This window comes from Platalea leucorodia (genome assembly GCF_965183815.1).
Source record: "Platalea leucorodia genome assembly, chromosome: 6".
Classification (NCBI taxonomy): Eukaryota; Metazoa; Chordata; class Aves; order Pelecaniformes; family Threskiornithidae; genus Platalea; species Platalea leucorodia.
The window spans coordinates 16327028-16352804 of NC_138828.1; the positions used below are offsets into that span (position 1 = coordinate 16327028).

The window sequence follows — 25777 nt, forward strand, 5'->3', positions numbered from 1 at the left end:
CAGTTGTGGCAAACTCTCTAATGAATATACTTCCATGTGAAGGAAAGGAATTCTGAACACATGGTATGTAGGACACAACTTTATTCCAGCCAAAGTCATTTTTGCAAGCATGCTATATCACAGCAGTGGCCAGCTTGCCTCTGTAAAAAAAGAGAATGACCTACGATTTCTTTTCCTAGTATGTAATGTTAACAAAATGCTCAATTTGGATAGTATATTGAGTCTACACTATAAGCACTGCTTAGAATATGTAGTTATCTTCCACTTCAGAGAAAAACTGCACCTAAGGGTTTACACACTGGGAGTAAGGCCAGGAGGGGTGGAAAAATGACATACAGAGAGAGGTATATGACTGGCCAATGGATCACCCTTTGGTCAAAATTAGGAATCATTTTATGAGATTCTACATATTTACCATACTGTCTGAGTTGGTTACTACTTACGGCATTTTAGATTTTACAGTTGGGACATATCTTCCCCCCAGGTTAGGTCTAATAGTTCAAAAGTTATTTAAAAATGCATTCTACGGTCAGGGTATGATCTTGTCACAGAGAAATTTTCTTGTGGCACTAAAAAAGCATAAGTAGCTCTAAGACATTGCACCCTTCTTTGTGATTTTCCCTTGCGGATATTGTATAATTTATATAAAGCATATGTCTGGAGTCTGCTGTATTGTGGCACTTCCCATTCAGCAGAGTGCTGCTAAGAAAAATACTCCAGTAAGACCGAGAGGACAATGGTGGATACTCTGAGCAGCTCAAGCGATGCATTAAGCCATCGGCTAACACCATTCTCACAGTACTATTTTTTGAGAAATGAATGTACAACTGTTCTTTATGGTTGATAATTAAAAAGAAAAAAAAAAATAGCTCTACCAAACATTAGTTCAGGACAACTGTCTTTTAAGAATCACCATATAAACGTAACACATTTGACATATACAGAGAAGACTGAATTGCCAGCCCAGCAAATGTATCTTGAGATGTAAAAAGTCAAACTGAGTTCTCTCTCTCATATGTCATCAGCATGTCTGCAGGGCAAATTATACCTTCAGTGACATCTGTGCAAATCCATTTTTTTCAGTGGATGAGGTATAGCAGTGATTGATTGAGATTTAACAACTCTGTAATTAACACACAAGAAAGGACAGAATTCAGGTCCTGCTCTCTTAGCCTATGTAACTCTAACAGAGAAAATGCAGTAAGGACAATATGAAATACCAAAATGAGGTCACCCCTGTTCAGAAACCTGCCCTTACACATTTGCATAAACTGTATCACCCAAATCAAAGATATCACACAAAACAAATATTCAAAGGTTCTGATTCAGCACATTCAATTACCTTGTAGAGAAGAGGAAAGTCAAAAACATGAAGCTCATCTGAACAGAAAATACTGAAAGAGAAACAAGTTAAAATTAGTCTTGGATCACAGAAGTAAAGATCATGTAGATTGCTGCAACTGCTGTGGACATGCCTTTTCCCCCATACAACAGGCCAGAAGCTAGGCTGGACCAAGTCTATCCAGAGAAATCCAATGACAGACAACCTTTAAAGATTGCCTGGAAGAACAATACCTATCATTACATCTAAGAAAGCTACAGCTAATATCATGGCTTCACAAGTTCTTCCTGAGGTAACTCTTCTGAATCAAGTATTTCCTGACACCATGAATGGCAGGAAAGCTCACTACTGCATGCTGCACATCTGCTTGCACTAGTTTTGCCTATTGGGCTGACAACATCAAATCTCTCAGCCATGCTCTGGTTGCCAAGTATTTAAATTTAGCCCCTTTCTATTTAACAGGAGAAAGTACAATATATAAGTGTGATCACAATAAATATTCTCACACACTGGGTATATTACTCTCCCGATGAATGATCACTATTAAGAGAAGATCATCATAGACGTTTCATTCCCTCTGAGACAAAGGCTAATTCCTGAACTGGGCAGCGTACATCAGACAAAGCAGCTTTCGCTCAAGCTCAGTCAGCTTTGTAAGTGTGGATGGTTTTTAAGCACCCTGAGGGGAGCTCTCCTCTCTGCCAGCTCTCCTGACACCCGCAGGGGTTGTGGGATGCACGGGGCCCACCCTTGGTCTGCGGAGACGTGGGGAGAAGCAGGCAGCTTCCCCGTTGTGCCGTGCGTAGGACTGCAGAGACCGAGCATCGTGCCGGAGCGCAGGAACTCCCCACAGAGCTGGAGGAGAAACCCGGTGACCCGCACAGACCTTTCCGGGGGGGGCTGTGGGTTATGGGGGGAAGGGCTTTTCCGTGCAGCAGAATCTGGAGTGGGTCCTCTCCCTTTCCCTGCAAAACTTGTGAATGCAATAAGACTAATGTGTCCCATAGGGTAGTGCAAGCCAAGACAATACATTTGATTTTGACCCCAGTTTACAACTGGGCAACATGGCAGGGATATTAGCTATTACCAGTGACATTTTCCATTCTCTTATATACATTTCCTAGGATGTATAAATGTCACCTCAGCATGCACTTAATTCTTCCTTCATGAACTAAGGAAGCAATCCATTGTTCCTGAATTACAATTTTTCTGCAACTAAGTACATTAATTTAATATGCACAGAAAAAAAAAAAATCCCTTAATACGTGTAATTCTGTAAAGCAATAAGCATGTGTTGGTACCAATTATCCCTTGTGCATATTTTGCTGTGGCTAGAATATTAACATAAAAATTACATAAAAACATTCATCAGCAGAATAATAAATTCAGTTACATCTCCAACTCCTCGTGTTAATTTCACATCCTGGTGTAACACAACACACGCATCCAGCCAACACATCCAATGGTGGTACAGAAACTTGCTCTAGAATACAATGTGCATATCCATTTCCACAACTTCCTTGGTTTTTGGTTTCATAAATATTTTAGAAAAAACCAAATGTTTAATATGTTCCAAGCAGTTTCAATGCTCATGTTAATATTCTTACTAAGGAACTCCAGTTATGCACACTGCAAATGAAAATGTATATATAATGATTTTTAGTGTATTGCACTGCAAGTGGTATATATAATTACACATGGCACAAATGCAGAGTTGTCTTGCAGAGAAATAAAAGAAAGGACAAGAAAGGCAATGGAAGCAACCACTCTACACCAACTGTTCAAGGAAGAACATGCCTTCTTTACTAAAAAAGAACTTTTTTTTCAAAGTAGCGGTCAGCACAGTAATATAAAATTACTTCATTCTGAGTTTCTCTGCATGTTAAGTCGGAGTTGAAAATTTCCATACCCCTCTTTTTTGCTGACAACTCTGCACTGATTTAAGTGCATCTGGGATGCGGTCCTTCTCAGGTGTCTATGCAAACAAGTATTTCTTCCATTTTGAAAAAAAGCTCCTTAGCATGGCTTCCTTCTTCTTTGCTTTCAGAATAAAGTATTTATACTGTACCATTTATAATTCCATGTAGTATTTTACACACATGTAGTGTTTCATAATCAAAAAAACTGCCACAATTAGGATAGAATAAGAACTGACCCACAAAGGGCAGGGGTAAATTTCCTGCTGACTTTAGTGGAGGTTGGACTTATGGAAGATACATTATTTTTATTAGACAGAAACATGTGCACATACACACACTTCAAGGCAGGTGATGCATTGATTTCTTGAAATCTAACAGTTTTAGAGCGTATGAGATGTGATTTATGCTGTAGTATACTGTAGTTATCTCTCCCCCAAGCAAATTGAAACTCCTGTCCCTGAACAGTCTGAAGCAAGACGGGAATTCCCTGCTGGGAGAGGAGACAGTGCCTGTATACCACTGCCTTTCCCTGGGAGGTAGTGATCTGCAAGTGTATTTTTAACTGATGGCAAGGATACCAGCAGCCTATTCTCATGTGTATGTTATTTAAGGCTGAATGACTAGAGTGCTTCTAAAACAATCTCTGCAAGAAATGTGTTCATCCACAGAAATCTATCAACACATTCAAACTCCCAACTAGTTTCTAGGTTTATAATACAGTAGGGAAGAACCATTTAAAAGTTATAACAGTGCCTTTGAGTAACAGCTCAAACCCAAATCTGTCCTTTCTGTTTGGAATGCAACATCTGTGCATTTATGGTTGTTTAATAACAAAGCAGCCAAACAGAATGGTCGTAAACACTTGGAAAATAATATTGTGCCCCTTTAGAAAGGGAGGACCACTGAGCAATCTAAGGCATGCCTAAACAGCAGGGTTCATCCCTTCCTAAATGCTTACTCAGTCCTCTAAAAGCATCCAGCCCCTAAGAAGTCTGGTAATCTGGTTTACTAGATGCATTAAAAGTACAAGCTCTAGCCCCATGCCAGTATCCCTGCAGCCCCACTCCTTCCAGATAGCTCATCACACACCTGAAACACAGATAAAAGTGATGCTTTAAGGCTGAACTTACTTATGAACACTATTACAATCAAGCTAAATTTATCAAGGTCAATATTTGGATTGGCAAAAGTATCACAGAATGTTGTGTAGATGATCATCAGGAGCACACAGCTGCTGATAGCACCAAATGGAGGCTTCTTCCTTTCAAGCCAGTCCTTGATGTATCTTCGGACAATCTGAAACACAGAAACCAACAGGTTGCCTCTTTTCAAAGATGCAGGGAGCCAAGTTGGGCATCACAAAGTGAATCTGACAGCGGAAAGACACAAAGAGAAGAGAGTAATTTGGATGACGGCCACAGTGGATTTCAAAGCTTCCCTGCCACACAACTCTTCTTCTGGGGAATTTAACATTTGTAGTGCAACTTCCACTGGGCGTCCATAATGAGAGTATATTTTCAAGTACATTCAAATCCATCCTTAATCATGCCAAATGTTCTTTGCTAGCTGTCACTGAGACATGCCCATTAAGCCTCCCCAAAGTTTATCTCCTCTGCTGATACTAATGGATGTATGTAATTATCACAGTCCCCTTTGCATCAACAGACAATTCCAAGTGCAACTTTGGGAATCTTAAAAATCTGACATCTTCAGGAATTTCATGATGGTAGATAATCGAAAGTGATCCATGGAACATTTTAATATTTAAATAGCTAGCGATGCACCAGAAGTTTTTAATTAAATTATAACTCAAGCTTGAAAAGCAAAAGTGCATGTGTTGTGGGAGTTTAAATAATTCAAACTCTGAATATCTAGAGTTTTTGTAAATCCAAAGACAAATGCCATTTGCACGCTTTTAGAATACCAGAATTAACACATGAAAACAAGGAAACCTACCATACTTAGTGGAACTTTTGCACTTTCAGGAACCAGAATCTGAAGTTGTTTTTCAAGAATTTTTTAGAAACAACTATAAATTTTAAAGTAACATCAACTTTCAAATTATGTCAAATGCTACAGGACTAAGCCTCAGCAGATAGAATGCATCTATTTCAGCCCTGCCTGGGGAGTCACTTTTAGTTTTTCTCTTTACTTTATATGGTTTGAAAAAACTTTTTAAAGCTTTTATCATACAGCTGCGACTTGTGTTAATTTTTCAGCAATCATATTATCTTGCCTAATTTCTCCCGAGACCTCCCAATGTTCTCTGTTACCGTGCTCTTTCAGAAATAATAGCACGAGATCCTGAAACACTTCTACCAGAGCACCCTAAAGGTGTCTCGTTACCTTCCCATAGCGGTACCATTAATAAACATCACCACTATCGGTTTAATAATACAGAACATTTTAGAGGTATTCAAGATTAATATCAAAGCATCATCACCAATGCTACCATAGGACCTTTTCACACACTCACTGCCAAAGCTGCGGGATTGACCTCACAGCTGTCAGTTTTCCTCTCTGCCTTCCCAGCTTGTTTGCAAGTCTCCCAATAGGGAAGTCCTGGAAGCAGCTATCCCAGTGACCACAGCAAATAGACTTCATCGACCACATGGGAGGGCACATACTAAAAATTTGGCACATGGGGTTCACGCAAAGCTGAGCAGGCTGAAGACCAGCACTTAACCTCCCAGCACTTCCATGCTTCCCGCTGATGAAAAACAACAGATTTACCAGAAACCACGTAAGGGAATGCTCAACACCCCAGTGAAAACACTCAACTTTAAAATTTCACGCTTGCCAGATGTTAAAGAGAGAACACAACTCAGAATATACGGCCAAACTCCTGAAAGAATGTTCAGTGGAGCTCCTTCAGCCACCACCTTATATGCCACCGGGTAGGAATAAACCACTACATTGATGAAAGCCAGGCAAGAAAGCGGAGTGAAGACATTTAGTGCGCAGTGTGAAAGACATGAAATGGGAAGACCAGATAAGTCTCGTCTCAGCAGATTTGGGACTCTGTAATTAACAGAAGCAAAAAGCAAAGTTTTTCACCTTTAAAGTGAGTGTTTTCTAAGGAAGTTCAAAAAAAATCCTATTATCCCATAAATTAAGGTCACATCGGAGAAAAAGAAAAGCAACTTAAGGCCACCTATTTATTTATGGTCCTTCCAAAAGATTTATACTGAAAGTAAAGAGACGTTGAAAAAGAAAAGGGATGGTTAATTATGCCACAGTACAACTTATACTGGAGGTATTTATTACAAAAACTAAGCTCGTGTCTGTACAAGGTATAATTATAACACACATGACAATAATAACTTTATACACATGTTTAACATGGACTGACATATAAGAGAAAGAAAAAAACATTTAAAAAATGAAACTGCAAGCGGTATTTCCTCAAAATCTTCAATCGGCTGATATCTTCTTTAAATATCCACCTCTATCTAGTCTGGAATTATTGTGAATCAACAACCATAAATACCAGTACAGCTTCTTACTGCACATTGTATTTTTTCAAAAATGACATAGTCGGACCCTGAAGAACTAAATTGTGGCTTCAGGAAATCATCTAATCAACGTAGTGTCATGCTAAATGTATACTGTAAAAACACAGACAAAATACATCCTCTCTAACACAGAATCCCATCCATTTTGATCTTCCCACAAGGTTCAAGAAGATCTATAATCTCAGAGGTCAATTCAGCCTATGATCACTGATTCAAGGTAATCTAAGTGCTTGTATAACTTAAGGGGAGAGAAATATAACCCTACAGGTATCAGTAAAAACTCAGCTAGATTTTTCACACGGAAGCTCGTGTCAGCTGATTCATTTTGACTGAAAAACAATCCATTTGTTACTTATTCATGCCCTGCAGAGTTGTTTCAGGACAAGGATGCTTTCAAAGCCTTTTAATTCTCAACGCAATTCTATAACTTTTCAGGGTTAACACAGAACTTAAAAAAAAATTGTGAAGATTTGTAGTGAAATAACGATAAATCCCACAAATACAACAAAGATGACACACAATACAGTACAGAGCCAGCCAGCGAACCTTGTTGTTCTGTGGTGCCGGCACTCTGACAGGAAGTCTAATAGAGGTTGAAAAGCCACGAGCAACGCAGATTTATAAATAAAGAATCTCATAGGTTTCGGAGCCTGGACAGAGATGTTAAGTTTCATTTGTCTGCAAACACAGCAAAAGCTAACACAATCATTTTTGCATGTTATGGCCTGTACGAAGGACACCAGACTCAGGCACGATACCGGTGTACCACTTCTCAGTTGACATGAGAAAGTCCAGTATTTTGAAGTACATACCAGTACAACGGGGGACAAGGGAGGGACAAGCACCGGAGAAACAAGCACTTGGGAAAACATCTGAACTAATACTCCTGTGAAAAGATGAACTTACAGCCTAGAAATGGGTAGAAATGTGAACGACTGACATCCAAAATAGGTGCATCAGACTGGGATGCTGGTGGGAAATAGCAAAAGGGGAGTACTCTTCAGGTGGAATAATTCCACAGTTCCTTGTGAAAGGGAACTCCTCACACAAACACTGCAGTTAAAAACAACATCTTGGGGGCATGGGGGAAGGCAGAGATGTTGGAAGAATAATCATTATGTGAAACATAAAAGCATTTAAAAACATACTTTACAGGCGAGCATCCTTTGCTGCAGGACACTCCCATGTTGCAGAGAATGCATGCAAAATTTTTTAAGGTACAAATCTCAAGGTACAAAGGCCTTGCAACCTGTATCCCTACTGAGACTCCTGCAGAATTACTTCTGCAAGGAGGGCTTTGGGGCCTCTGGTCCTACGGTAGCGATCACGTGAAGCACAATGAACTGCAACGATTTTTGTGCAGATTTAAATGCCAGCCTCAAAGAACAGGGAATTCCTGATGGCTGACCCAGAGGTTGCACATAAAAGAACAGTGCGTGGTGAATCCTTCCCTCAAACTGTGGATTAGTGGAGAGAAGAGAGAAAGAGAAGCAAAACTTTGTAGTAGGTGATATTTTATAAATAACCTGCACGATGAAAGATGCTGATAAATTCACAGAAAAGTTAGGCGATAAAAGCACATAAATCTGTCCATCGGGTAACTACCTCCTGATGACTATGTTCTGGCAATCTCCAAAGGTTTTTGGAAAGGCGTCACCTCAAATTTGCTTCAAAACACAGTTCCAGGCTCAAACTTTCCTCTTGCCCAGGATTTAATTTTTAACAACAAAGGAATGTAATTACACATGAATTAACAGTAGCGTCCCCGTTTCAATTCAGTTCTTCTAGTAGAAAGGTTACATCCACAGTATTTTTCCTCCAGACTGCTCCTTATCCTGCCATAACCTCCTTGTCTCAACACCAGCCTCCCCAAGCAAATGGGCTCAATGCTCATGTGTTTAATTCACTTAACATCCCCTGCACAAAGAAACACAATCTATTCCAGGAAAGCAGGTAAATAATGCTCATCTGTTATAAGATCATATATGAAAATAGCAGAAGATATATTATAGAAAAACAATTCACTTATCTAATTGTACCTTCATAACAGTCACACTGTATAGGCAGAGAAATTTGTCAGTAAAATATAGCTAGACTGTTTTCACCTGCCTGCTCAAGTGCTGGACATACAAGATAAAAAATGCAATAAACAATGTAATTCATTAATGTTCATTATTAATTGAACTAAATAGGGCAAGGAGCTCCCCCCTACCATGTATATGAAATGGAATAATTTCTGACATTTGTAATACAGTACATCTTTTTAAAATTATTTAGATCTTCAACTTAATTTTTTTTAAACCCATGAAATGAAAAAAAAAACAACAAAAAAACCCAAACCCAAACCAAACAGGGGAAATGGTTATGAAGGCACTATTTCTGTTTCGATTATACACACAAGAGTATCTCTTGGTATTCACATCATTACGTAAAGTAGATTTTTCCTTATTCTATCAACTCTTTTGGACTGATTTAATCTTTAACAGAATTTACAATGGTGTTACTGCACTTCTGCTCCTCTTGTTTATTATGTATTGCTATGTACTTCTAAATACCTGGGAAAACCACCTGGGCCTTTACCATTTCAACAAAGAAACACAACTCACTTTTTCCTTGTGTTGAAGCACACAAGGAAACAAGCTGAAACTATGCTGGATTATCACTATACCTAAATGCAGCAGTTACCTTATTTACTTTGTCCTTTAAGGTAAGATTCCTAACTCATTCTTAACTAATATTATTACTACTTATAGCAACAGACCTTTGTAATGAACTCTGCAATGCAAAATTTTCTTTTGAAAAGCTTTGAGTCAGGCTAGATATTTGAAACAGTTCAATAACTTCCCAATATCTCTTCTTATATAGTGATGGCAAACCAAGAAAGAAGACTGGATGGAATATTGGGAACTATTTCAGTGAAGCTTGGAAGACATGAAAGAGGGGAAAAAAATGGAAAAAAAAAGTGAACTAAGATGACAGCGACTGTGAAAACCAGTAGAAAGGATCAGATACTGGAATGGAAGGGAGATTATGCGGGTTGTAGAAATGACATAAATAAGATGGAACCTCCTTCGCAGAGTTCTACAGCATGCCCGCCCTCCACATATCCAAGGTCTGCATCGCAGTTCAAACGCACAGACCCTTTTCCAAAGCAGAGCTCATGTAACCTCAGCCAGACCCTGTCCTGATAATTTTATAGGGGCCGTAGCTGTGTGAAGGCACGCATTCTCACCTGTTCCTATATACTGCTATAAAGTCCCAAACTTTGTACTGGGTCACCCACCTTTCCATACCTTCTAGGACATCAACAAAAGTAAAATCTATCCTTATTTTACGGAGTGTACAATCTAGTATTTCTTTTCTGAAGATGGGATGGAAAAAAAACAACATTTTTGCAATCTGGGAAAAAATCTTTTTTACAAGCATCTTGTTTTCTTTCCTCAGCTTACCAAACTCCCCTAAACACTATCTTACTCCATTACGTAAGTCAGTTTACTCCCAAGAGAGAGCTCCTGACACACATACGCCTTCAAAGCAAGTTTTATAAAACCCACACGAGGCCATTTTCAAAATTAACTTTCACATTTTGGGGTAATTTACAACTGTTGCTTTAAAACCTTACAAACAGGTGCAATACAGCAAAAAGGTAAAGGGAGCCTGTAGCAGCGGTACATGTTTTCTTCATATTTAGTATATGACCCTGTTTGAGTCAAGCGTCAGAAGGGAGCAAACTGTGGTCTGAAGGCTGTTTATCTGCCATCTCAGTTTTATGCAACAAGCTTCCAGAAGTGCTCATCTCCCCGGGTACCACTCCTCCTCCCTGCAGCTCCCCTGGACTTGGAAGAGAAAGTAGGGCTACTTCCATGTGGATTTAAGTCACAAGAATGGTAAGATTTTACACCGTTCCCTTTTTATAACAGTTTCTTTAACTGTTGTTTCCCCTACCCACTACACAAAGATTAGGCTTAGGTGAATAGTACCTTCTGCTCCCTAGCAACTGCCACCTACCTTTGCCTTTCAATCTCTTATTCTTTAAAAATAAATACGTTGCTAAGCTTTTTAGTTTCAATTTCACTGACAACTTGTATCGCAACATAGCACCCTTTTAGAGTTGTGTTTATACGCACACCTCCCAAATGCTGATAGGGTTCCTCTGGAACATTTTGGGCAACGATGCAGAAGGCAATTAAAATCCTTTACTTGTAGGACATCAAGATTTTTTTGTGTGACTAGATTCAGCGAGGATTTCTGTACAACTGGCTTCATTTTATAGATTTGGGAAGAAGAAATACTTAGAATCATAACATTAATTTTAGCTTTAGTTAAGGTCTGTTTAATGTGAAGTGCCCACTTTACGCTGGCAGACAAATTACCAATGGGGCAACTAGAGAATGCATGAATGATAATGTACAGACAAGCTTTTTATTATTTATTCATAGAAAACAGCGGGTTTTGGTGTGCTGCTTTGAAAAATGTTCAAACTAGTAGAATATAATGAAAGCACAGTGAAAATTCTATTTCATTAACATTTAATCATAAATCGCTCTTTAATATAAAACATAAAATAAAAGTCTGTCATAAGCACTTCGGTGTAGAGAATGGAGAAAGTCTGCAAAAAGGGGAAAGGAAACATTGCAGTGGTTTTCACTGTTCTTGTCACTTCAGCAGAAAAAAAATAAGCAAAGAAACAACAGTCTTCAGCCAAATCTCAGAACTGGTCATGAAAAAACTGCTTAGACATTTCTCGAAACCTTACATTTTGCTGGCTAAAAGAATTACCAACATCTATAGACAAGGAAACAATTATTTCAGCGAAATCACAACAGCTCAGGAGCAGCAATCTTCATCAGAACTCTGCTACCCAGGAAAAAAATAATCAGAACTTCAAGCTGCCAGAGCAAATTCAAGAATCTTTTCCATGGAATATCTAGTACCATGTTCATCGTGTAATAAGCATTCTCAAATTCCCCTTAGAAGTATACAAGAGCGGTGCACAAATAACAAGCTCTTACACACTACAGATCTTCAAGGCTTATGGAACATTAGATCTTTATAAAATACTATAGATTATGTCTCTTTTCAAGACCTCTTGTCAGAGAGGCATTATTTGTTACTCTATAAATGCAAACGCAATATTATACTGTAATCAACACTGATTTGAGTAACACCATACTGTCAATTAGCAAAACACATCTGTAGCCACAGAGGATGCAGGCCACAACGGGTTTTTTTAGGTTTAGACAACCTGCACAGGTCTGACAAAGAACAGAGCAATTCTCCTTCCTGAAGACCATCTATCAGTAACTGCTATCTCTAAGACTCAGTGCCTTTCTGATAGCCTAATATCTTCTTCCTCCTTTAACAGTTCTTTCTTTACCTAACAAATGGCAGCCACCACTTGAGCAGAGCCTGTACCTGCAGCCCCTTACACATTTCATTGTCAGCAGCTAGCGAAGTCTGTTTGACTCCTGTCAACGGCAGCCTTTCCACACTGTGAAATTGTTCGAGACACAGTAGAAAATAAGCATCCATTACACTATTGTGACTTCTTTCTCCCAGCCATCATTAAAAATTCTGACAAGTCAGCCAAGCAACCAAAACTCTTGATACATTTTGCCATAAAGCAAACAAAACCCCCCAAATAAAAATCTAAAAGCACCTTCTCATCTGCTTTGCTTATATCCCAGGGGCTGCTCAAACAGCCAGCTCTGCAGCCTGCTCAGGAAATAAGCATTTAGGCAACACAGGTTTTCCCAGAGGCGAGATTTTTTTAAAGGAAAATAAAGCCCTTGGAGAATGCTTCCTTTAAGCAGCCCTTCTCTGTTTTACACTGATGTGGATCAAGTGTAAAGCCTCTGTTGATCACAGCTGAGTCAGGAAGGCTGAAGAGAAGCAATCCTCCAAGCAGGCAGGTTCCAAGCTCGTTTTTTTCCCCATCAAGCTCTTTGCTACCAGGTAACCTTACCAAGCATTCTTCCACTGACTTTTCTGCTGAACAGCATGACTGTGCATGGTAAGGAATTGACATTGTGGGCATGAAATGATAAATTAGAAGTAATTGCTGAAACTGTCATTCATGAATTGTGAGCCATTATCTCTTAATGCATCTGGAATCCCAGAGTGAGCAACTTTTGATTCACAAAGCAATATTACGTTGCTGGGCCACATGTTGTGCAACAGTTCAGTAATGAGTGAGTAGTGGTCTACAAACTAAATGCAAAACTTCCCATTTAGTTGGGAGCAGGTCCATGCCACCTCTGGGTAAAGGGCAAGTAGACCTATCACTGTATCTCTTGGTGTCAGTCCTTTTCTTGCTTCTTGTTTTTCCCTGATTACTGCACGTTATTTTTGGATATCCACCTTCAAAAATGGCTTCTATTCCTATCTGGGCAGGTTGGTTTATCTTTGTACAGTTCTACCTAATCAATGCAAACTACCCTCAGTATTTTTGATCTATAGCTATCCTTAGGATTTCCCCTCTTCCATATCCTCTGAACAGATATAATCAAATGCAGTAACTTTAGAAGCAAAGTCTTTATGCTTAGAGGAATGTGAGCTATTTCTGTTGATCATTCACTTCCAGAAACTGCTGCAAACACTTCTAAAGGAGAATCATCCTATTTCTTGTTGAAGTGAAAACCAAACTCTTAAATAAATTTGCGACTGAGTCACTCAGACTTTAAGATTCTCTACTTTGTTTCCTTCAGTCTTTATCAGAACTCCAAAATCACATCTGTTCTCAGTTAAGTCTCATCACAATTCTGATTTTGAACTTCTGATCATTCAGAGCACTTATTTCATATGCTTACTGCTCAGTTCACGTTACTAAGCCTTACCAAAACAAACCCCAACTCCACCAGTTAGCTCACGTAGCAATTTCTTCTAACACCTTTCCAAAGTAACATGCCATTATACATATAGATGAAAGTCCTCTTGAAATTTTGCAATCACTTTGTCTAGCAATCTACCATCATCTTCAGACTTATTACACTGCAGTACAGAGTGTTGATACTCAATCACTATAGGTTACTTTATTGCTAGATCTGCTGCCATGCTATTTGTTTCCCAGAAATTTCCAACTAAGGCTTCCAACTAATAGCTTCCAGTTTTTGGACCTTGCAGGACCAGAGGACTTAAGTACTTTTGTTTGTCCACTTTTGGTGGAGACTTAATTTAATTTTGATGAGATAAGAATGAGATACACAGGTATGTTCATCAGCAACCCTTTGTGGTCCTAATTAATAAGGAGGTTCTTAGGCATTTAACTCAAAGCATGTGCGTAATTCAATAGCCTTCAGGGACACAGAGATTATGTCCATTTTCCACACGGTATGGTTACATCCGGGTTACGCAGGTACTGATGCTGGTTGCTACTGTCATGCTTATCACGCTCAACTGCTTATTAGACTTCAATGAGGTTTTTTGATGATATAAGAAACAAACTTCACTAGGACTTCGGTAAGTTACAGTACATGCCAATTTTGAAATGTGCAATTACAGTTTGATAGGAGACTGATTGCCTGTGCTATGTAGAACAGTCAATGACAGATATTCTTAACCTTGTTCAGGCTGCTCCTTTATAGACTCCACTTCCATTTGCCTACATTTCAACCACCTTTCCATTTCAAAGTCTGCTTTAGGCTGACAAAATTCAGAAAAGTTCCAGCTGAACCCAGAGTTAAACTGGGTGCTAGAAGCAGCAATGGCACCCCTTGGGAATGAACTGTACATCCCACTGATATTTCCTTTGTGCGTTCTGAATGCCTGAGAACAATGAATACTTACAAGTATGTAAGAATTAGGTTTCGAGTGTTTTGGTTTTGGTGTCCAAGAATAGCGGACACTTCTGACAACTTTTGGTCTTAATATAGCAACTTCCCACCGTGACATGGCAGAAAAAACAATTAATATTTGTGAAAAAACAGATACCACAGAGACGAGTACAACAGAAAAATCTTATACTGCAATTAGTTTCTTTACATTCAGTGAAAGATTTCAATCATGTGCCATGAAAAATAAGGCCTTGTGCTTCAATATGAACAATGAGTATAAAATGAAATATTGAACAGCTGCTCGTTCCATGAATATCCTTGATCCAGTGTAACAAATGATAGAGGAGACATACAGAAAGAATAGTTTGCAATTGTGCAATTAAAACCCTTATTGTAAAGCCTATGCAAAATGGCTCCAGCAGCCTTAATTTTATTACTTCTTAACTTGTGACTGCTTACCCCTTATATGTTTTTTAATGCAGAGAATTTTTTATTCCTGTAATTAGTAGTAGATACTACACAGGGAGAACTCCCTTCATCAACCAGGCAAAGGGCATGTGACAAAAGGACTAGACAGTATTCTCAAAGCTCATTTGTATGGGGCTGGAATTTCTCACAGTCTGGGCTGCCATTTTTCCCACTTTATGTTCACAAACTCCCTTCTCGATATGCAGTAGCGTATGTTTGTGGTAGTGAGGGACAGATGCTCAATCTCAACAAAGATCAATGTGGCTCCAGGGAGCACTGTAGCATCTTTTCTCTGATATTAGACTTCACTATCCTGAGGCTGTTCCTATGTGGCAGCTTACCAGGTTGCCAGTCTGTCTTTAAGATAGCTCTCTTTATCTTATTTTTTTAAATAAGAGTGTATATTTAAAAGACATACCTGTCCAATAATAAGGGGGACTACAACAGTCATAAACAGCTGCGAGAATATAGATGTAAAAGGCACAGAGGAGGACGATCCAAGCTACAAAATAAAAATATACCATTAATGTTGCACTTTTTCTTAGCATCTACAAATTTCATACATAGATATCGCATATTAATATACATTTTATTTTATGCATAAAAACTTGTAAGTATGTGCACAAACTTGGAAGTATGTGCACACATGTTTAATTGTTAAGTCACAATAAAGCATTTGGTATTCCACAATAACAAAACTAAAACAATCTCTGGTTGATTATTTTATAACCTAAGGTAATAGTGCCATCAATATTCATTTAATTGAAACTCTGCTACACATATATGCAAAGTAAATCACATAAGCATTTGTAGGATGATAGTCTAAAAAGACAGGGAGTGAATCTTACTAAGCAAGCAGTTAGCTCAACTAACTTTACCATTTACATAAATATCAAGCAACAATAATTGCTGTAGTTATTTCAATACATAAATAATTAATAATAATAATAATATAGTGAAGACATTCACGTTTTATTTCAACGATGTTAAAGAAGAGATCTACTGAAAGTATATAACTATTCTTTCATTAAGACAACTAAACAGTGACAGGCTTAGTCTTCATGTAGGTGATCTCTAAATTACAATTGTAAATGCTAAAAGTATTCTTTTTTTTAAAGATGCATGTAGAAAAGGTGAACCAAACACAGTCAGTGGGATTTTTGCAACTTCAGAATGCTTAGGAAAATATTCACTATTTTTTATATTCTGATTAGACTTGTTTTATGCTAGGTCATTGAAAAGTTTCATTTAACATAATTTAACATATCTTTAACAGCAATAGAATACGCATTAAGAAATATATAGTAAGAAGACTGAAATAACATTGTCAGAGCTTCCACAGACAACCGTTTGCTTCATGATGAGGGTAAATGACATAACTCTGAGGACTTCACAGATCCACATTATTTTACATTTTGCACTTCACTTTAAAGATCCTCAAAATGATGACAGAATTCAGAATCTTTTCAGCTCCATCTAAACGATGCTGATTTCCTAAAACATTCTCACATACGTCATTCTCATAAATTACACTCAGAATGCATTATACTTTGACACTTATCTTCCTTTCAAAGCTACCCGCAGGCATGATAGACAAGGTGATCATACAATCTAGTCACTTCCTATAACTCTGCCTAGAAAAATCAACATATGGCCATAAAAGTGGGTTTGGCATAAAACCAGATTCTTCAGAAATTCAAAGAACAGAAAAATCAGAAATTTCACATACTGAAGTATTTTACTTTCTTCAGAAATGTACAACTGTAACTTTTACCTACAGAAAATAATCTGATGAGAAAACAGCAATTATACCACTTTTGCAGTGGTTTACGTGTATATGAACTGCTTTTTGTAAATGCCATTTGTACATGCGCTGCTTGGCGAAACAGTGTACACACCAGTGGGGCTGTCCGTATGCGAGCTGAGCTTTTGGTGCACGCAGATGGCATCAGAACTGGGAAACAGCATGAAATGGAATTAACTTCTGACAGTAGGAAATCATGGGACCTTGAGTGTCGCTTGGCCAGCTTAGAGTTTAAGAGAGTGGGACCAGACCAAATCTACTCTTTTTTTAACCATATTCCACCCCTATGTCCCTTTCTGAATACACTCTAGGTAGAGAGTCTTGGGCAGAACATACGGGATATGGCTGTTTCCTATGCGTTACCTTAACAGGCAGCATCAGGTAAGACTCAGTTTGGCCATTTAATAAATTACAGGATCTCATCCCCATCACCTCCAGTTTTAACAACGTAGGCACAGAAGACGGTAAGAGGGGACCTGAAGTTGATGTCATCACTGAGACTTCTGGTCTGTGAGTACGGTGCACGTGAGAGCACCGAGATTAAGGAGCCTAAATTTCCCATGTAGACAAGAGGGAGAAGTAAGGGCTTGCAGGGGAAGCTTCAGATCACCCACATGAGCACCTGAAGTCAGGCAGTACAGCTACTCCATTCCCAAGGGACATGGGGCTCTGCATGATTCCTTGCAGAAAGTGGAGCAGAAAACTCCATCATACCACTCATGATCTCCTTGTTGTTTTAATTCTTGTAAGGAGCTTCTGAAATTTTAAAGGGTTCATAGTTTTTCCAACTGTATTTAGACTTATTTTTTGCTACGTGCTGAGGAGCTAAAAGCATTACTTACTGTGTATTCAAGGAAGCTTTTTCAAGTGAAAGTGAAGATTTTTAAACTTTAAAATCTGCTTGGGTCACAGAGGAGTGAATCTAACCAAGCAGTCTGCATGCCAGGACCCTCTGCATAGCTTCACAAAACTATGACACTTTGGCAGTGGCTCTTGTGCATTTTTATAAAAACATTGATTGGACTTCTCTCACTACTTTAAAGTTTTATGCTTAGTGGATGCATAATCTAAGTTTCTAAGTCAGGAATGAAAAACTGTCCAACAATATAACACACTGCTGAAAAAGGCAGCCATTCAAACAGCAATAGTCTTGCCAACTTTGTTAAATATTACTTCAAATGTAGTGTCTTCAAGCTGTTGTGGATTCTTAAGCACTTGGGATATATAAGGATATGTTTTGGTTTAGGTGTTGGGTTTTTTGGGGTTTTGTTTGTTTGTTTTGTTACATAATTAGAAACTGAATGGTACTGTGCTGGATGCTAAACCAATTTACCTAGGAAAAGTAAAATTATTTTGTTTGAAGAAACAATCTTCTGTATCAGGATATCAGGGTATGGTTCTTCACCTTGTCGGCTTCACCGCACCCATTCAGGCTCACCTCACTGTCATCTGGACCACCAAAAGGCGGATGTTTCAGGTAACTATCTCACCCTGACTGCATTTTAAACGAAACAGAAATCCACGTATGAGTCCAAAATGTCAAAATGACCAAGTAAATAAATAAATGAGTCATTAACCCCCCTTTTGCCCAGAGGAAGTGAGTTCTTCAACTATATCTGATTTGTAAGGAAAAAAATCCTCTCCTTCTTGTAGAAAAAGTCAAGTTTTTCTGCTTCTAATATGACTCCTGCATGATCCTATGACCACACTGTTTTTGATCCTGTTTCAGTTGCATAGTTGAGAACCATATTTTTCTGCCAGTCTCCAGGGAGCAGTGTGCTTGCTGGGCTCTGCCCCCCCTTCATGCACTGCTATGGTATCAGACTTCCCCATCCCACCTACAGTACTGACATTACTTCTTCAGACTTCTGAACTTTGTTTCCCTTCTGTATATTATGACAATAACTTCGGTGGACTGGTTTTTATCAGAATCTGTCTGTTAGACAACGTCTATAAACTCCCAAGTGTTATCCTAATCTTAAATCTATTCCCAGAGAAAGACACAGAAGATAAAGGCTGAAGAAAACGTAAGGCAGGAACTTCTCAATCCCACAGAAGAAAAAGACTTTGTAACCCAGACTTGGACATACAGTGGCTAACCATGAGGAATCACAAATGCTGAAGGACCCACAGCTAATAGATGCAAAATTTGACCAGGATTGCCTCAACATTTGTAGTGTGCAAACTCGTCAGGCTCACAAACTTAAGTGTCCCACAGACTCTCAGATATTGCCTGGGTTCCAGACTTCCTCTGAACTTGGGTATGTTCGTCACATCCATTTTGAGAAAGAGAAGTGAGAACTGAGGAACAGAGGAAACACAAACCTCGCTATAATGTTAATGAAACCTTCCTACACATTTACAAAAGCAAATATTCTGTCTGAATGAATAAATATGATTTTGCTCAGGTTTTCATTGGATCAAGCGAAGTTCTGTGCTCCATTTGCTGTCATGAAACAAATTTTTTTAAAAAACAACCTAGATGATCTGCATTGCACCAAAATGAGCATTATGCTAAAATGTCTGATTATATTTGGCTGCCCTCCTTGTTATAATAATCTCCATGCCTAAAAATTAACCTTTCCTCACAGGCAAACAAACAGAAGTACTGTAAGAACTGGTGTAAAAACATCATAGAATCAAACTGCTGATTTACAGATATAAAAAATAATCTGATTGGAATCTCTTACGTTAGATAAAATGCACTGTTTAATGAAAAAGCTATCACAAATTTTCATGCTACCATATTGTCTATGCTTATCTTAGAACATTTTTTACGCAGAAGTTTGATATTGATATTTAATTCTATTCTGGATAGCAGCATTTCAGTTAAAGGTTTATTAATAAGCCAGCCCTGCTTGAACAGACTCACTGTTCAAAAAAAGACCCGGAAAATTCTTGCTTAGGGAAAGGCACTTTTCACTTAAATAATCTGGGTGATTTCAGATGAGCAGGAACTGCACCTTCTGCCAAGCGTTTGCTGGATATGGCTGTAATAAGAGAGAATTCCAGGCAAATCTTTCTAAACAATTCTGTCACCATGCAGTACTTCAAACCTGACCTGCAGCATTCTTGCTAATTTAGTCCTAGACCTTTCTTCTCAAGAGGCTGCCTGTTTTAAAAAACTCCTGGCAAATTATTTAGTGGGTTTCTTTATGAGTTTCTGGTAGAAACATTGGCTTATCCTTAATTGACAGGCTATATTTAACTGGTTGGGCAAAAACAAAAAGCAAAAAACAACCAAACAAAAGAAACTTTCCTTGCATAAAAACAAGACAATTTCACTTCCCAGCCTAGACTGCCTCCGCAAGCCAGATGCTCCATTCTTATCCTTCTGGATGACCAGGCAGGTATCACCACGAGTGTTCCCTCGTCTACAACTGCCACTGACTCAGAAGAAACACACCTCCTACCAGTCACACCAAATTATAATCCAGCGCCACATGTGCTGCACATATTGAGTCCGCTTTGGAGGCAGGTGTCCTCCAGGGCCTTATTCTTCCACCATTCTCCTGCAATCAACGTGTTTCCTCAGGTTGTGTCTTTGTGCTCTTCCTACGCCATCAGCCAGCTTCAGCCTCGCCATTTGTTGAGCACAGATGAGGAGGTGAGGCAGGGTGAAAACAGGGCAGAACTGAGGGGGAGGGTCACTGGCTGCTCTCTCATGGGAGATGTTCAATTTAAGCTTTTCTTTTCCACCTTCAGGTCAGGCTACTCTGATACCTGTCTTTTTAAATTTTGTGTTCAATGCTGGTTTGTCACTGCTTCTGGTTACTCTCATCCAGCCCACATTCAGCTGCCTTACAGGCCTGCCTGGACCACCCCGTGCACTAATCCCTTTATGTTCTGTTGTGGATGACAGCCCCGTTACAGAAAGGACATGGAAGGTGATGCACTTTTGGAAAAGATGTGGATGGGATCCAGTTCGGTAATGAAGGACAATGAACAAGACACACATATATATACACTGTAATATACCCCCCAGTTTTGGTTTAATAAACAAAAACAAAAAAGCAACAAACAAAAAAACAAAAAAAACCCAAAACAAACAAAAAAACCCAACCAACCAAACACCCCCCCCCCCCCCAAAAAAAAAAAAACAAAACCAAAAAAAAAAAACCAACCCCAAACCTCTAAGTTTCATAATCAGAAGTGTGGAAAAAGAAAAGCTGACAATCTGTCAACTTCAATTTCTTTTTTTCTGGCTTGGGCAAGCAGACTGTATATTTTGGGGTTCCCTTGTTAAAGTGATCACAGATGCCTAATCCCATTCTGGGTTCCCCTATGACACATTAAATACCAAGCCAATCCAAACATACCTGTTGATTTTAAAGCCTTTTACAGAGCTGTAAAAATAACCATAGGTATTCTTACTCTGAAATATACCAGAGCTACTCTTCTACTTTACCATGGCACAATGATCTTGAGGGCTAATGCAAAGACATGAGATCAAGTGTACAACCCAAAGGCACCTAAATGGGAGTTAGGTGATTAATACCCTTGGAGAGCTGATGCTTAAGGACTAGTATCCAAAAATTCTGCTGCAAACAAGGGGGTGGCTAACTGGAAGGAAACAGGTTAGTAAATACAGGATAATTAAGAATCATGAATATTATGTATCCATGAAAAAGGCAGCTGCGATGTACGAGGAGATATAAATCAATCAAGGCAGGGGATACTTGTGACATTGCACAAGGCCTGGATAAGCCCTTGTGAAGAACACTGCGCAGCTGTGCACGATTATTATTACCTGGGCTGAAAAGGGAATTAAAACTGGAACACGTGCACAAAACACCTCAGAATAAGGAATTTTTTTTTTCTTTTTAATTTATGTTTTAAAGATTAGAAATGCATGGCTTGTGTAGCCTAGCTGACTGAAGACTGGGAAAGACGATAGGATTATATGCTATGTCTCAGCCAGGGTGATAAATTTCACAGAAGTGCTATGCAGGTATAAGATAACATTGGAAACAAAGACAAATGGGTAAAACCCCCCATCACAAATACTTACTTGAAATTGGGTTTCTGCTCATCAGAAACACAAGTTTCTAGTATTGCAAGGGTGGAGGGAGAGCAAAAATCCTTACTTTTAAGTTGGATCACGTTCAGTTTTTAGGTGAATTGCACAGCGTGGAAAAGAGGTGGACTGGGTGAGTCAGGATGGGATTCTCCTGGTACCTTGGTTCTACGATCCTATTAAGATGTGTGGTTACCTTTTGCTGTGTATAATCAGGATGTGTACTTAAAAGGCTCCCCTAGCATTGTATAGATGAAAATTTCAAGAGCTAAACCAAGCAGAAAAGAAAGTCCTCCACAGAAACGTTACATATTTTAGAGTCTTACCTAGACAAATTTACAATATTTTCTGTGTGCATGTCAGGAAGAGGGAGGGCCCCTGTTATTCTCTGACGGTTATTTGTATGCAATTTATATAATAAAGCCATAAAAGGTGAATTTGGAAAAGGAATAAAATGATTAAGCAAATATTTCACGGCAGTCATTAAAAAGTTCTGGTTAAAAGGGTTTGGATCAGATCACAGAATTTTGTCTTCCCAATGATTAAAGAGAAAGGAAACCACGAGGTAAATAAACAGGTAGAAATAATGATGCACTTTAAATCTTCCACATGAATGAGCTGATCTGTTAACAGCTAATGCACTATGCTGCTTCCTCTCTGCCCCCCCCCCCCCCATCAGCCTTTTGTCACATACTAGTGAAATCCATTAGCTGCAACTTCCTTATCAACTTCCAAGGCTTTCCAGCTACTACAATATTTGCATATTTAACGATTCATTTGACAGGTATCAACTCTCATTTACCAAGTGCTTGAGAGGAAAACCAAGACATAGTGTGTAGGAATCCTGTTTAAAAAAATATGTAATGACAGCTCATTTTAATAAAGAGATTTATCTGAAATACACAGGATTGGAGAAGACTTGGCAAAAATTTGAGAAGTATCAACAACTTTTAAAACAATGTTTTAATTTAAGGATTGTTAATATAGAGGAAAGCTTTTAACTTCAGTATTTCTAGTTTCATTCATGTCCTTATTATTCACCAGTCATTTTATTTCAGTTTTCTCTGTGATACTTGCACAGGATTTCCTTCGCTTGTCTACTCCTGAAGTCTTTCAGCAGTGCTATTTTCTAGTACTTATGGCATCACCACTACAATGCCACCATAAAAATACCTACTATAAAATTCAGAAATTTGAGAGGGTACCAGAAAAGAAAATATCACTGAATAAATTAAGAAAAGGAGCAAGCTGATAAAGCCTTAGGAAGATTCCGTTGTGACACAAATGTCATGGTAATCTTCTTTGGTAAAACAGCAAACATGGGAGCAACGCATGACAGTTACATGGAGGTTTTTGCCAAGTGTATTTTTAAAAATACACATGAATTTTGCATTGGCTCTTTAACATTCCACGTTAACTGGTTTGCAGGCATGCTTCTGAGGAATGTAAAGTACATAAAAATGTAAAACACTTACTTATCTCTAACATTTTCTTTGATGGCTTTCAATAAAAACACACATTCACACACCTTGACTTCTGTTACTTTGATAGCTAACCAGCTGTGCTTCCAACAACTGAAGAGACCACATCCATCAGGCTCTGAGCCTCAACAGCAAGGGTAACACCAAGAAGGTGGCAGAGCTGGGATACTGTGCCATAAAACCCCCAGCATCACATTTGGCTCCAACAGGTGTGCAGATGACTGACTTCTTGTGTTCTGATACCGAATACAGTCAACAAAATCATAAGCTTGCGTGGCTTGGTAAAGTTGCCAGTCCACGTGCTCAACCAACTTTAAGTTCAGAGAGGGCAACTCCATCCCAATGCGGCTGGAAAGGAACAGAGCTACGTTCATATGAGAAATGTCACTCTGCATCATCCTCTTACACGGCAGTACAACATCTATGCTCACTTTGCTTCCAGGGCAAATCCAACCTTACTGAGGCATCAGGCTGGCCTCCATCCTGTGCAATACAAAGGCATATGAAAATCCTCAATGAAAATAAACCTGCATTCATACGTATTCCTGTTTTTCCATGACTTAAGTTCCAATCTAAGGACATATAAGTAAGATGATACAGCTACAACTGTTGCAGAGTGCAGTGCTCCTGAAGTTCTGTCTTTCAAATGAGGCATCATAAAAAGGTGCTGACATCTCGAGGTTATTACAGAGATCACAGCACTATTACCTTCACAGTATGACGACACCTTTTGTTTAACTGTCTTTTAGTAATGTAAATGTACCCAAATGCAGCGTACTTAAGAATTCAAATCATAAACTGTTACTACAAATCATAAAATGTTATTACAGTTCCTAAAGGAAATAACTAAACTGAACATTATATATAGTTTATGGGACATTGCCCATTTATAACATCTTTGCTGGGAATATAACATATTAACTGCTAATAATAAGGGTTAACATGAGGATGATGATATTGCAGATTAACGCATCTGGAAGCCAGATTCAATAGCTTCTTATTAGGTAAAATGTTAATCAGAGGTATCTGTGGTGAAGGTGGCTATTCTTTAAAGTCTAGCTAGGCATCTTCACAAGGATACAGTCCGGTAATTATGTGTGCAGTATTTAAGGTTTCATTAAATCAATATGAACTTCTTAGAATGCTTTTTTTGAGTAAGCTTTACACCAAAAGTTTAATAGTAGAAATACACTTTTCAGAAATGTAACTGACAATCTTATGTTCAACACCACTCATTTATGATGATAAGTTATTTGCATTGAATGCATTATTTATTATAAGCTTCAACATGTCTTTATCAGTGCTGTTTAGACAATTTATATTTACATCACTAGGCAATTATGAACAGAAAAGGCGGTTCAGAACATTATATTCTCTGGTGCACATAGGGCAAAATTTAAACCATAACCGCTACCGCAGGTTAAGCTATATAACAAAAACAAGCTAATGGACAACAACGTATTTTATTTCTGGCCGCACTAGGGGTATTTTGTGCAGTGTATACAGGGAGACTAACAAATAGGATCACTAATACAATATAGCATTCAGACTATCATAGTATGATTCTGTGGAAGAGTTAACACTCATGAGTACCAAATTCAGGAATTAAAATTCACTGAAGGCATTGACTTCAAAGGTCCCTGAATGGTATTCAGAAGCCCAGCTCAGCTACTGCTGAGGCAAATGAGAGTTTTATTTTGAAACTTGAAAATTCCACCCTTTATTAACTAAGCACTAAGGCTAAGTTGCATGACTAAACTAGTGAATGGTCCAGAAAAGATAACCGGGAAATTACTAGTCAGTGTTTCTCACTCCACAGTAACTACAGAGTACCACATGAAATGATCAAGCAGCAGGTTGTAAACAAGCGAACAGAAGCATGTGAACTGTGTGCTTGAATCCACTACACGTTGAGAAGGCCAGAGGTATCACGGAAACTCAAAGGAAAATTAGAGAGGTTCACAAGAAAAAAGGTTTCAGCAGTCCAAACCACAGGCTGCCAGGGTACAGGAACAGTGCATCAGGGCGTGCACGTTTAGTTCGCTGTCCTAAATACCTGCCTCTGGATAAACTGAACCTTCAGAGAAGGTGGACCTCATCTTGGCAAGATGTGCTGCTGGGCTGACCAGAATGGCTGCTCTTCATGTGTCAAGGCCTCAGCAAAGATCTCAAGGAGTTTTAAATATTTATATACCCCAAGAGAAGTCCTCAAGTTTGGGGCTTTGTGACAAAAAAATGCAGCTTTTGTAACTACCCCCCCCCCCATCCCCAGACTAGTTTGCTTATCACTCTGATGAAACAATAATTCATGTGCATATTTTGCTCAAGAAGAACCGCTCTGAGTCATGTTGCAAACCGCAGAACAATTGACATGCATTTTACACATTTCTCATGCAAGTGTCTCCAGGGCTGGTAGGAAGAAGAGATGCATACGCTTTGCCTTCCTGTTCTTGCACATA

The 25777-nt window shown here is 38.7% G+C and overlaps 1 protein-coding gene across 1 annotated transcript in view; it reads right to left on the bottom strand.

Moving 5' to 3' along the window:
• The window catches only part of SLC10A7 (solute carrier family 10 member 7), a gene marked incomplete at its 5' end in the record, with an annotated part of 148586 nt that overhangs the window by 20930 nt on the left and 101879 nt on the right, over positions 1–25777 (bottom strand). The window contains 3 exons of the mRNA XM_082315770.1: positions 1343–1394; positions 4392–4557; positions 15435–15518. Coding sequence (XP_082171896.1) covers positions 1343–1394; positions 4392–4557; positions 15435–15518 — 302 coding nt within the window. The remainder of the gene's footprint in view (positions 1–1342; positions 1395–4391; positions 4558–15434; positions 15519–25777) is intronic.